This window comes from Cyprinodon tularosa, unplaced genomic scaffold, assembly GCF_016077235.1.
Source record: "Cyprinodon tularosa strain WSP-4 unplaced genomic scaffold, ASM1607723v1 ctg766, whole genome shotgun sequence".
In the NCBI taxonomy this organism is placed as follows: Eukaryota; Metazoa; Chordata; class Actinopteri; order Cyprinodontiformes; family Cyprinodontidae; genus Cyprinodon; species Cyprinodon tularosa.
Genome location: NW_024039525.1, coordinates 72,408 through 85,770, shown reverse-complemented (window position 1 = coordinate 85,770; position 13,363 = coordinate 72,408). Strand labels below are relative to the sequence as shown.

Here is a 13,363-nt window from a genome sequence, read left to right as displayed (position 1 = left end):
CTTTCAACACCATGATCCCACAGCCAAACTGGAATAGCTGGGCTTCAATACACCCCTTTGCAATTGGCGGCTAGATTAGACAGAACACCTCTGATGTCATCACCCTACGCGAAGGATCCCATCGGAGCTGCGTCCTCAGCCCCCTGCTGTCCCCTCTGATGAAACACAATTACGTCCCCAGGTTCAGCACCAATCACATCGTGAAGTTTGCAGATGACACCAACGTGGTGGGAATCATCAGAGACAACAACAACCGGGACTAGAGAGAGGAGATGGAGCAGCTAGTGGACTGGTGCAGAGATGGCAGCCTAACCAACCGGCCTAACCACGCTCCACTTTGGTGCTGTTGACCACCTCTACAGCTGAGCTGTAGAGGTGGTCAACAGCATCAAATTCCTGGGGTTGCACGTCACAGACAACCTCATCTGAACTATGAACACCATCTCACTGGTCAAAAGGGCACAAAAGCGCATGTACTTCCTGTGGGGGATGAGCAGAGCCCACCTGCCCTCGCCCATCCTCACAACCTTCTACAAAGAACGTGAGAAGAGTGGTGACAACAACAGAGAGGACAATCGGGGCTCCTCTTTCCTCCATTAAAGACATTTTCTTTTCCAGAGCTGCATGTCCCATAACATCATCAGTGACCTCTCCACAACCACAATGGACTGTGTTCCCTGCTTGCACTCTGGGAAGAGGCTTTCCAGCATCGGCTGCAGGTCCAGCAGATTCTGATACAGCTTTTCCCCACTGCCATCAGATTGCTAAACTGTTGTAAAAACACTACATCAAGTCACAGACTCTGAATCACAGTGACAACACCAAACCAAAAAGAACTCAACTGAAAAATGTTTTTCTACTGCATTTTTGCACCATATATATTTGGGGGTTTTTTTTTGTAATAAAATGACCAAATTACATGAGATTTAGCATTGTCCTGCATTAGGAGGATCCCAGGGCCAACCGCATCAGCATATGGTCTCAAAAGGAGTCTGAGGATCTTTTGTCGGTACCTTCTTCTGGCAAGCACATGGATGACTGTATGGCCCATCAGAGAAATGCCAACGCACACTATTACTGACCCACTGACAAATTGGTCCTGATGAAGGACATTGCAAGCAGCAGATCAGTCTACACACTGTCTCCAGACAGACTCCAGACACAAGGCTGTCAAATGTGCTCAGTGTGAACCTGCTTTCATCTGTGAAGCAAAGTATACCATGGCTGAATTTAGTCGATTCTGGTGTTCTCTGGTAAATGCCAAGCCTCCTGTATCGTGTTGGGCTGTGAGCACATATTAGGTCGGTTTCTAACCATTTGTGCAGGCACATGCACATTTGCGGCATGCAAGAGGTCATTTTGCGGTACTCTGGCAGTGTTCCTCCTGGTCCTCCTTGCACAAAGGCGAAGGTAGCAGTCCTGCTGGGTTGTTACCCTCCTACGGCTTCCTCCACCTCTCCTGGGGTCTGTTTCATGTAGTAGGTTTAACAGATTCAGATTCAAATCCGCAACTTTAAATTATTCTAGCCAAAAGTTGAGAACTCTTGAGTGTTCGGTTTCACAAATGGCTGCTATCAATTATTTCAATAAATTTAATTAGGTCCACTCAGAGTTAAGTGTGTGCGCAACAAGTATGAAAGGGCCTTATCAGTGGAGGACCGACTCAATGAGTCACCATGACAACAGGCAACAGGAAGGGCTTATTTCACCCCACTGGAACTAGGGATTTTAATGCAGCAATGCAAAAAAAAAATAAAAAATTTGAAAAGGAGAATGTGTTTAAAAGACAGATAAACAGTGCTACAGCTACAAAGAAATGTATGGTGGCTAATGAGAGGATTGTTGTTTGAATTAATGTGTATGTTTATATGAAGTTGACTATGGCAGGCCATTTTTACCTTTATTAAAAGCACTCCTCTCTGTTGTTCCATTTGTAGATAACTAAAATAAGATTCTACCTGATCAAAATAGCACTCCTAAACTGAACTGTAATAATATATTTTCTAAATTACATTTTTGTAGCAGAAACTGATTTTGATGTCTGAAAAACATTTTTTGATCGTTAAAATAATACAAATGCTGACCAGTAATATTAGCAATATAGAGATCTGAAATTAATTTATAGACATCCAGAAAGTTTATTCTAGATTTCTAGAATGCAATTTTGTTTGAAATGGTCATTTAGACAAAGATATCAGGAATACATATTCAATAAAACAGTGAAAATATAACCTGATTATTTTTTGAATGGTAGTAGATCAATGTATCTATTTAGATGAAATCTTCTGGCAGCAGGTGAAAATGAGTCTTAAAACGTTGTTATATTATAGAGAACCTGTGGATCATCTCATGCGTGCCTCCTCATGTTGATTCGGTCTGCTTTTACCCAGTAAATAGTGTGGCTGTTTGCAGCTGCGCTTCGGATGTAATCATCCCAATAAATCGTTATTATTGGCTATTAGTTCCATAGAATGTTTTCAGATTGTGCCCGTAGACTCATTAGGTTGTTATCATCGAGTGAATCCTAATCCTTTCCCCAAAGCAGGCATCCCCAAAGTGGGTCCTCGAGGCCCCCTGTCCTGCAGGTTTTAGAGGTTTCCTTGCTCCAGCACAGCTGATTTTAATTGAAAGCTGATTAACAGGCTTTTTGTCTACTGCAATCATTATAATCAGCTGTGCTAAAGCAGAGAAACCTCTGAAACCATTCCCCCGCAGAATTAATGAATCTATTTATGTCATGTAAATATAACTAAATAATATAAAATGATCAGCATCTCGCTCATATCAAACAAACCAAAAACAAGTAATCTCATATCCTGTCAACTAAGTTGCAGAACTCTCTCCCTTCACTGAAGAAAACCTGCTCCTGACAAGGTTAGCTCTAGGGAGAATGTTACTATGGTGACTGAAATAGAGGTTGAGGAAACTCTTTTTGTTAACCAGAGAAGTCAGAGTTTCCCTGTTTTCACTTTTAGACAACTTCGTTTTCGGTAAACCTGCTTCCTGAAACTGACCCCGGTGTCTACTGGTTGTACATCGGAATTACAGAAACTATGCTGGCGGACGGAGCAAACCTTGCCACATCTCACATTGATGTGCCATCCTGGGCGAGCTGCACTACCTGAGCCACTTGTGTGATTGTATGTAGAGTCCATCTCATGCAACAAGTGTGAAAGCACCACCAAGATTAAAAAGGGAACTATTCCTTTATTGAGTGGGTCTTGCTAATTGCCAATAATTTCCACATGTTGTCTATTCCTTTTGCACAACAGCATGTGAAACTGAGCCCAATATAAAGGAACAGACGCAGGTGGATGAAATGAGTGATAATTAGAAAACCGGGCAGAGTTAGGCAGGTGAGGAAAATGAACAATTGATAAAGTTACAGAGAGAGTAGAAAAGGAGACACAAGAAAAGAATTCCTTATCTGATATTTCTAAATGGTGTTAAATGTTTAGTACTGTATGGTGAAAGCCTATGTTGTAATTTTTTTAGTTAACTATGGTAATATGATGTGTGTTTTACAAAACAGGACATGTGATAGAGGATGAGACGAGAAAAAAGGAAAACTAGTAGAAAGCTTAAACCAAGTGAAAATGTAAGAAAATATATACTGACAGAAAAAAGAACAAATTATGAAAATAGGAAGAGCAATTGAAAAGTAAAGGAAAAAGTCAGAATAGGGTTGGAGAAACAAGATGGAAGATGATTTTCAAGACTGACTGAATGCATGAATGACACTCCCTACAAATGTTACCTCCTTAAATTGATTATATAGAAATGCTAACTAAAGTAAGGAGACAACACAACCCTGCACTTATTGTTTAATTACCAAACATGGAAAGATAAATTAAATAATAGCAATCCCTGTCTCATCAAAATCCTGATGACATCTAATTATTGTTTATCACCAAACTGCAAATATCCCCAGATTTAATCTCACAAATCCTGTCACCTTAATTTTGTAAAAAAATAAATAAATAAGACCTTTGAATACTAAAGAAGCAAATGGACACTGAACAACAATCCATTAATTTGCCTCCTTTCTTTGTGGAAGTTTCTTCTGATTCTATCTGAATCTGGATTAGGTTAACACAAGGAATGTGACAGTTGCAGCACGTGTCCTGAACACATCTGCGTGGGAGGGCTCTTGAATCAATGATTCTGTCTGTACTCAAAACCATATAAATTTGTTTAATTTCTTGAACGGGCTTTTAATCACAATCTTCTCAGAGCTTTTCTTATCCTCATCTTTTCTCTTCCCCTTATCTTTAAAACAGCTTGTAAACAGATTTTATTTTTATTTTTTAGCAATAATCTTATAGGACTTCACTGCTTTGGGAGGATGTCATTGAATATATTCTGAAGTCAGCAGTCTCACCCATTATTGTTTAGGTCAAAATATATCAATTTAGTTAAAAAATAATGAAGAACTAAATATATGTTTTTGATGAGTTGTAAGAGAGAATCATTTGCCTAATAATCTTATTTTGGAGCATGCTGAAAGGAATTCTCTTTTATTCACTTGCACATCTACTTTATCCATTTAACCCAAGTAGCCTACGCAAGAATGGCGTAATGACACAACAATAGGCCCGTAATCAACATTATTATCTGGCTGGGCCCCATACGAAGTAAAGCCCCCCCCCCTCTCGGTATCCATTGTCGCAAACACATTGTATATAAGGGTTATGGTTTTAATCTACGCTCAATTACATTGTTCTTTTAAGATCTTTATTGCAGTTTGAAACATATTATATGAGTGTATTTTTTTACCAACCGTCTAATGAACTATACACAGTTATTAACATAGTAATTAAAAGTACTACTGTCTGCTTTGCTATTGGTGTCGTGTTTAAATGGCTCACCATCATGTTAAAATCTGGCATGTGTTGGGTTATAAATACGGTCCGGTCAGACAGTTTAAAATTAGGTGGCTAAAAAAGGAATTTTTCACACCATTACATCTGCAAAGAGACATCCTAGCCCACAATTGCATAGGGGGCCTACCAGGAGTCAGTGAGGGGGGCCCTAAGGGGTCGGGGACCCCTAAGCAACTGCAGTCTCTGCTTACCAATAGTGTCAAAGTGGGGGTGGAGGTTTTACAGGACCCAAATGCAGACACAAAGCTTGAGCTGGTTACTTTAAAGTTTTAATGACAAAAGTTTAACAGAAGAAATAAATCCACATTAAATCCAAAAATGCTCAAAACCAAGAATACTCACAAGAAGAAGGGAACAAAGTAAAGACGACAAACCAGCAAAGACTGACTGAACAGGAGGAGATTATATGGGAGAGAGAAACAAAGACCAGGGTAATTAGCAGATTGGGAGCAGGTGTGAACAGAGGAGGCAAGAAGGGAGCTAGGGAAAAGAAGACTGACATAAGAGGGCAAACAAGAAATATCCAAGAACTCAAAAACAGTCAAAAATACATAGAACACAAGAATCAAAATAACACCAATGAAAACTCAAAATAAAACTTGAACAAAACACAAGCCATGACAGATATTTACGCCAGTGCTACATAATGAACATCACACCTGTTCCAGAGAAAAAATCATCAGTCAAGTAAGTTTGTAAGGATATTAACTTAATTTCTATTAGTTGGGAAAAATCTAGTACAAAAAAATACATTTTCAAACTCTTATTTTAAAGACATCTTGGAAGTACATATGTATTGTTTATAAGGAAAAAAAAAACTAATTTACAGGTGCTTTTATTTCTGATTAAATTTCGGTTGGAGTTGCAAATGTAGGATTTTTTTCCCCCAGAAAAATTATGAATGAAAAACATATGGAAGCGTAAAACCACAAAGCCATGAATGAACCCGACCAGGCATAAATGAAAAGAAGTAGGACGCTGGTTGCTGTTCCACATCGCAGCCACCAGGCGACAGTGTTTCTTCCCTTTGAGTGGAATCGCTCCCTTTTGGATTGTTTGATCACATGCTGGCCAGGTTTGAAGTGGCTTTATATGTCACACATGCGTACCGACAGAGTGAATGGAAAACGGGCGCAGAAGTGACTCCAAGGAGAGTGAGGCAGAGAGAGCGGAGAGTCATACCAGGGCTGATCCTCGGCAGCTGGATAAAGCCTTCGCAGGGGGGAGAGAGGGAGGAGTGGATGAGGAGATGAACATGAAACCCATGGGAGGCTATAGTATCAACCCGCCGGTGTTGAATCTGTAGGACTCCTCAGAGGAGGCGAGAATTGGGCTCAGTTAGGGGAAAAGTTCTGCCGCTGTGCATTACAATGGTATTAAATGGATCCCACCTGAACAGCTCTGATAGGGACCCCAGTGAGGCTGCGCTCAGTCGCCCGCCGTGGGTCAGCACAACTTTGGGCTGCTTTCTCATCTTCACCATCGTCGTGGATATTTTGGGCAACCTGCTGGTAATCTTCTCCGTGTATCGGAACAAGAAGCTCAGGAATGCAGGTGAGCGGGTCCAATGTTTGCTTAAATCTGTAGAAAAACAAAAACAAAAGTGGATGTAGCCAATACTGAGAGCGCCACGCGCTCAGATGGATGCGCGCGTGATTACTCAGCTGCGACAAAAACAAAACAAACATTTCCAAGAGATAGTCCTGGTGAGCATGCTTCCACTGAGACAATTAGGAAACAAGTTTATTACGCAGGCGCTGTAATTATACAATTGTATAAACCAACTATTTATTTTAACAAGCGATTTCCCTACTTTTGGTGGTTATATATATATTTTTTGTAAAATTATTAGAGCATTTTTGCATTATTTTTTAGGATTATAAGATTACTTTGCTCTGTGCAGATAATAATAATAAAAAAAAATGTAGGCATCAGCTTTTTTTTTTTACTTTTCTGTCTAATATTATTTCAATCCATGAAGTTCCAGACAGGTCTGGAAAAAAGGCATCATAATGATTATTGACAGTCTAAAGCCACGGGGGAAGCCCTGCGCTCACCCCACACCCACACCAGACACTTCGCAGCTTTTTATCTGAGTGGAATACAATAATTGTAGCGTAATTTTCCCTGATCTATTTAAATGCATAATCTAACGGTGAATACCTTGATAACGCGAGCTACGGGTTATATTGTGCGCACGTTTTGATCCAGCCTTGTTTTTCCTGTGTTAATGGGGGTGGTAAAGCCCGCATTATTCTCAGTTAGAAGACTGAGCCTTGCTAAGAAAACCTGAAAGTTTCCTGTCTAGCTCAGATTTTCTCAGGCTGGATGGGAGCAGCACTTAAACAGCTGTTGGCATTTGGGGAGGAGGGATGTTTTTTGGGAGGGATGAACGCACTCGTGTTTCTCTTACTGCAGCAATGTTAGGGTCACTTTATATCTAGATCATGTGTTATAAAAGACATCTGCAACCATTAGAGGTAAGCCTCATATGAGATGTTTATGCAGACTTTTTGTTTTTTCATTCTTTTTGGTACCCTTAGCGAAGAAGTTATTTAAAGCCTTAAGGGAAATTTATTTCTGTGGCATGATTAATAGAAAATGAAAAAATTCAAACCTGTTATTACATTAGATTATATATATATATATAAAAAATTCTATATATTATTCCTTTACTTTAACCATCTGTGGCAAAAAAGTTTGGTAATTTTAAAAACTCATTTAAATTCTACCGCAGGTCATTCATTCCTGCTGCCACCAGACTCTATAATAATGCACTATAACCCCAATAACACCTGTAAAAACAACTGTGCAGCTACATTATAGTTTCTTTTTAGTTATTGACTGTGCAATATTCTTTGCAATATGCTGAATGTCCAATATTTCTACACCTGCATATAAGCCATCCGGATTGTACATATTTTTATTTCTCATTTTTTTATTTCTTATTTTTATTTTGTTTTTCATAGTGCGCGATACACCTTAATACTATTTATCTTGATATACTGTATATTCCTGGATATACTGTATATATATTGCTTATTCTTAATGCATCTTTTTCCTCCTTTTTTGCACCTTCTGTAACTTCTATGACAAAATGTGACGAGTGAATTTCTCTGCTGTGAGATCAATAAAGCTTATCTAATCTGATCTAAATTTAATTCATTTGGGGAATTTTTTTTATTCACTCTGCTTTTTAATCTGATCTGTCTGTCTAATGAGTAGTCCATGACTTCTTGATTGCATTTGGAACAAAATAGGGTGTAACTCCCGGCATCATTTATCCTAGCTACTTCTCCAAATGGGTAATACAGAAACAGGTAAACATGTAGGGCAAATATCTACTGATCATTGTGCAAAATCTCAGTATTCTATCTAGATGTGAAAATAAAAGAGAACATTTCAGAAGAAGTTGAGCCCAATTTAAGCACTGCAGAGAATCTTTGATGCTTTGCAGTCTGTTTCTCCTCTAGTCTTGAGAGCTGGCCTTTTGTCCCAAAAAATGGGTTCTAAAAAGTATTGGGGAGGGGCGGCTTAGTGGTTAGGGCAAAGAGTTTGGAATCTGAGGTTCTGAGCTTGAGCCCCACTCCCACAGACTGCCACTCTGGGTCTCTGAGCAAGACCCTTAACCCCACACTGCTCCCTGGGCACCCCACGATGGCAGCCCACTGCTCCCCAAGGGAATGTGTTAAATGCAGAGGTAAATTTATCCAATGTGAGATTAATAAAGTTCAATTAAATTAGTTAAAGGATGATCTTAAATATTTCATTTTAGCAAGTAAGCCAACAAATTTGACACTGTCTCTGTATTTATAGATTTATTATTGTGAATATACAGATTCTCTATATATATATATTTATTTGCAGAAGGTTGCTTCACTTTGTGATGATCAGCATCTGGTAAAGCTCTAATAAGTATCCTGATTGTTTTCTGTTTCTGTTCACATCTACCCTGCTTTAGAAAGAGCTGTGATCATTAAAGTGGGAGAAAAGGTTGGAATTTATCAAGGCCATGGTACTGCTCTTTATTTTAGGGAGGAAAAGCAACATATGAGAGAAAGTTAATCTTGGAAACTGTATGTTTTCAGTGTATGGGTAACTGCATGTAAGGAGGTCATGATACAACGCCAGTTTGTGCTCCATTCTTCAGAAAAACTAGTGCTTTTTGTGTAGGTAAATGCTCCTGCTTATTAAAACTTATATATATATATTTTTTTAATCCTTATTTTGTAATCCTTAATATTGGTATATATTTGAAGATTATAAATACATAATTTTTTATTGCATTTTGCAAATACAATCAGGAATATCGACAAAGCTTGGGTAAACTTGAGAAAGTTCCACAAGATCATGCCTTTGGAGTACAGTTGCTACTCTCCCCTCAAAGCTCTGAAGATGTGTATGCCTAACTTGAGTCTCTCATGATTTTGAGCTCAAACAGCAGCCAGGAAATTGTAAATGGGTTGGCAGACATATTGATTGGCATAAAACCATCCAGTTCTCTCGTTAAATCACAGTTTGATTTACCAGACACATTAGGAGGCTGATGTTGCAAGTGGTTATTTTGCCACAAATTTGACCTCACAGCTTGAAAATCTCAGGAGTGTATATTAGCAGTTTTATTTAACAGCCAAGATAAATTTCATTTCCCTTTGGCAAATCTCTCCTGTGGCTAAGGAAATATACATATAATTTCTTGGCATTTGCTAAATGTTTTTAGAAGCTGCAGGGCAGTCTGACTAGAAGGGGATAAAATAAACAGCAAGTAATGAAACATACTCGGTAGAGAACCTGGCAGGCTACTTAGACACACATTGCCGGCAGCAGCAGCACTACCATCCTTGCATGCTCAAATCCTCTGTTGGTGCATGAAACGGCCCATGATAAAGTGAAGATGGAGCCAACAACACATGGTGATTACTCTCAGCTGCACAAGTGAGCACAATCATTATTGTAGCTTCAGCTTACTGCCAGTGAATAATGTTAAATGTGCCTCGTCTGCTTTTGATGAGGGTATTTTTAGTTTTTTAAGCTAGACTTGAAATGAATCAAGCCAGGACAACCTTGTCTTAGGAGATATTTTGACTGTCAGTTGGCACGAGAAACACAAGAGTTTGGAGCGTGATCGGAGAAACCTAATCTGACAGCCAAGCATGAGTGCTGACATGCCACCTTGTTAGGCTTTTCTTCCCCATCTCACAAGACTCAAAGCTTCAAATGATAGGTGTCATCATCTGGTATTTCAATGGACAGTGAAACAGGGTGGATCATTTTTTATAGTTTCCCCCTGTCAGATTGTTTGTCACTTATTATTCTATTACAATTGAATTGTATATCTTTTGAATGCATTTACTTAAATGTTAACCCCGCCGTTAAACACAATTAAGCAGGAGGTGGTGACAGTTCAGATGTTTGATGTCTAGCCATTGTAAAAAAGGAACAATTTGAGTTATCAACTGTTTTCCGAAAGTGCCTCAGTGTTTCTTGTATAGAAATCAGAAAATATATAATGTAATTGTAGCCATTTGAGTGTCAAATTTCAGTTGGCTTAAGACGATTTTGTGAAAATGATGTTTAGCTGATTATTTGTTTGTTGTGTGTATTCCCCTTAATAGTGTCACATGTAAAATGAAAATGCTTAGACTATGTAGGTTAAGCAGATGCATCTAGAATAAAACTCCCTGGTTGAGGTAGTCTGTAGGTCTAGGGTCGCAACTTTCAGTGGAAATCCAAAGGCTATCACCACTGGAGGTAATCTTAAGTGCCCTCAGATATCAACAGGCAAATCAAGTAGGGCTTGAATAATTAAGTGTGATTTCAATCTGATAAACTTTTGCATGAATCTCTGCATGATGAGCAAGCATGTAGTGATAGCTAAGAGGGAAAACTCCCTTTTGGGAAGAAACCTCCAGCAGAACCAGGCTCAACATGTCGGTCCTCTGTTGGACTGGTTGAGATGTGATGGGGAATGCAGTAGGAGTCCAGGAGGAATCACACTCTGATAGCGACAAGGTTGAAGAAGCACCATGGAAAAGCCAGATTAGCCAGCTTAGCTACAATGGTAGAGAAGAGTATGGAGGTGGGTTGAATCAGGGTCATCTCGGCCAATCTTTGTGTCTTTAGTGACTGCATATCGCTGTAGGAGACAGACATGAAGCAGTGAGGGTTCTGTTCATGATGGTGGGCCAAGATCTGATCAGATCAGAGAAAAATTAGTAAGAGTATCAACAGAGGAAGATGGTAGAGAGGATGAAGGGAAATAGTATGAGCCATAGAGGAGGCAGAGTGCTCTTCTGGCCAGGACCTAATGCTATGATTTCCTAATTCCAAATAGATATGTTAAAGTTAACAGTCATTCATATTGCTGAATTTAATACATCCTTTGATACCTGTGATATCTAAGCTTCCTGTATATCAAAATGATCCTAAAATCTGTGAATAATTGAGCCCGATCTAATACTTTCCACTGTATACTGACGAAAAAAATCTTCAAAGATTCACCTATTTATATAAACAAAAGACAGATGCTAACAGCGGGAGTGTAACTTAATACCACAGAATAGGAAATAAAAATTTTCCTTAGAATATCAGTATACGTAGTCTGCCTTGGCTAAACCAGGGTCAACATGTTCTAAGCTAAAATAACAGAAGTGCTCTTTATTAGCCCAAAAAATGGCAAGGTTCTCCAGGATGATAAACTCACTAAGGATTGTTACTGATCAGTGCCTCCTCCAGACATGTTTCACAGGGGTGGCCAGATGGGGCCACTAAAAACCCTGGGGTGGCACACTGAAACTAAAAGCCATATTTTCAGGGTTTGAATCTAGTATTCTGGTAAACCTGCCTGTAAACACTTACTCACAGTTTGGTTTATTGTGTGACGTCTAATGATACGTCGCTGGCTGTGCATAATGGGATGAAGTGCTAAACTGATGCAACCACCCCATGCACCCCTGGCCACCCCCTAGTGGCGCCACTGTCACTGATGTAACAACAAGAGATGAAATTGAAGAGACAAAGTAGTCAGGCATTCTTTGCAGAGTCAGGTTATTGCTTGATATTCTTAGACAAGGTTGTCTCACCCTTCCAAGCAGGGCATGGAATTTTTTGCTCAAAAGCGACTGTGGCTAGTAACTTTACTTTACTAGCTAGTCAGCATTTTACTAGCTACAGTTTTGTCGCTGGGAAATTAAATCTATGATCTATTAAAGTTGACTATGTTGTGCTAAAGTTCCCTTTCTTATTTATAAATGTAAATTACAGTTGCAGTAGAAGTTAATTTAAAAGATAAATACTAAACTGGAGAAGAAATTAGCAAATGTAAAATGCTTTACTAAGAAGAAAACATGCTTCCAATTACAATATCCATGAGAAGAGAGAATGGAAAAATAGTTTTAACATGTAGGAGTTTTATAGTTTAAAGTTCTCATTCCACAATTTCAATGGAATTTTACCCCTAAAAGGAATCAAATGTATTGCTTTTTTTTTTGTTATTCTAAAATTAGTGTTGCACCGATTCCGATACCACCTGGATTCACTTTGTATTAGTCTTTTTCCTGCATCACAAAGGTAGGCAGCAGCTTGACAAAGCCATGATGGCAATTATTGTACATCCAAGTTATATGCAGTTCTTCATATATATATACACACACACATCAATTACAAACAGATGGTATCGTTATGGTATCGGTATTGGCCGATACTGCACTGCTATCGGTATAATCTTTGCCTTGTTATAGGCTTGGTCCATTCTAGGAAGCGTTACTTATGTTTTCAATGTTTGCTGTAATCGGGTAAAAAACAGGGATGGGATTATTTTAGCTTCAATAACCAGAGGTGCAATATAAACCAAACACTTATTAAGATACAGAATAACTAAGGTCAAGACGAGCAGTGGGGAATCCATGATATGTGTGAGGAAAGAAATCTTCAGACTGATTTAAAAAAGAAAAACTGGTCGAGAGGTTCCTTCTGTGCCAGGAAGGGTTTATCAAAAGTTAGAAGTTTCAAGAACTGACTTGAGACAAATGTTTACATATACAGTGAGTTGTTTTGTGAATTTATTATCGAGATTTCTAAACACAGGCTTTAAGGCTCAGGAGTGTTTGTCTTCTTAAAAATGTGAAAGCTAGTTAATAAATAAAGAAGGCAACACTAAAGAAATGGTTATATGTTCACTTAATCTGTTGAGCTTGTAGTTCCAGATAAAACTAGTCGTTTTTTAAATAATTGTTTCTAAAATGCTATATTGAAAGATTGTTATAGACTTGGTAAAATAATTTTCATAAGTTAGCACAGGGTTCTGTTGGGGCCTTCCTGGCAGCCTTTCTGAGGCTTTATCAGAGACTAACTCCAGTCTTTGGAAGTAGAAACAATTGGACAGTCTGCCAACAGTCCAGATCTCAACCCTATAAAACACTTTTCAGTTAGAGGGTTTAATCACATTAAACAGATCTTAAATGTAGTAAAATAACCAATGA

The 13,363-nt window shown here is 38.7% G+C and overlaps 1 protein-coding gene across 1 annotated transcript in view; it reads left to right on the top strand.

Annotated features, from left to right (window-relative positions):
* Positions 1-5,945: 5,945 nt before the first annotated feature.
* Positions 5,946-13,363, top strand: part of mtnr1aa (melatonin receptor 1A a) — a 61,881-nt gene continuing 54,463 nt past the window's right edge. Inside the window, exon 1 of the mRNA XM_038270541.1 lies at positions 5,946-6,437. Within this exon, the coding sequence (XP_038126469.1) occupies positions 6,254-6,437 (184 nt within the window). The 5' untranslated portion in view covers positions 5,946-6,253. The remainder of the gene's footprint in view (positions 6,438-13,363) is intronic.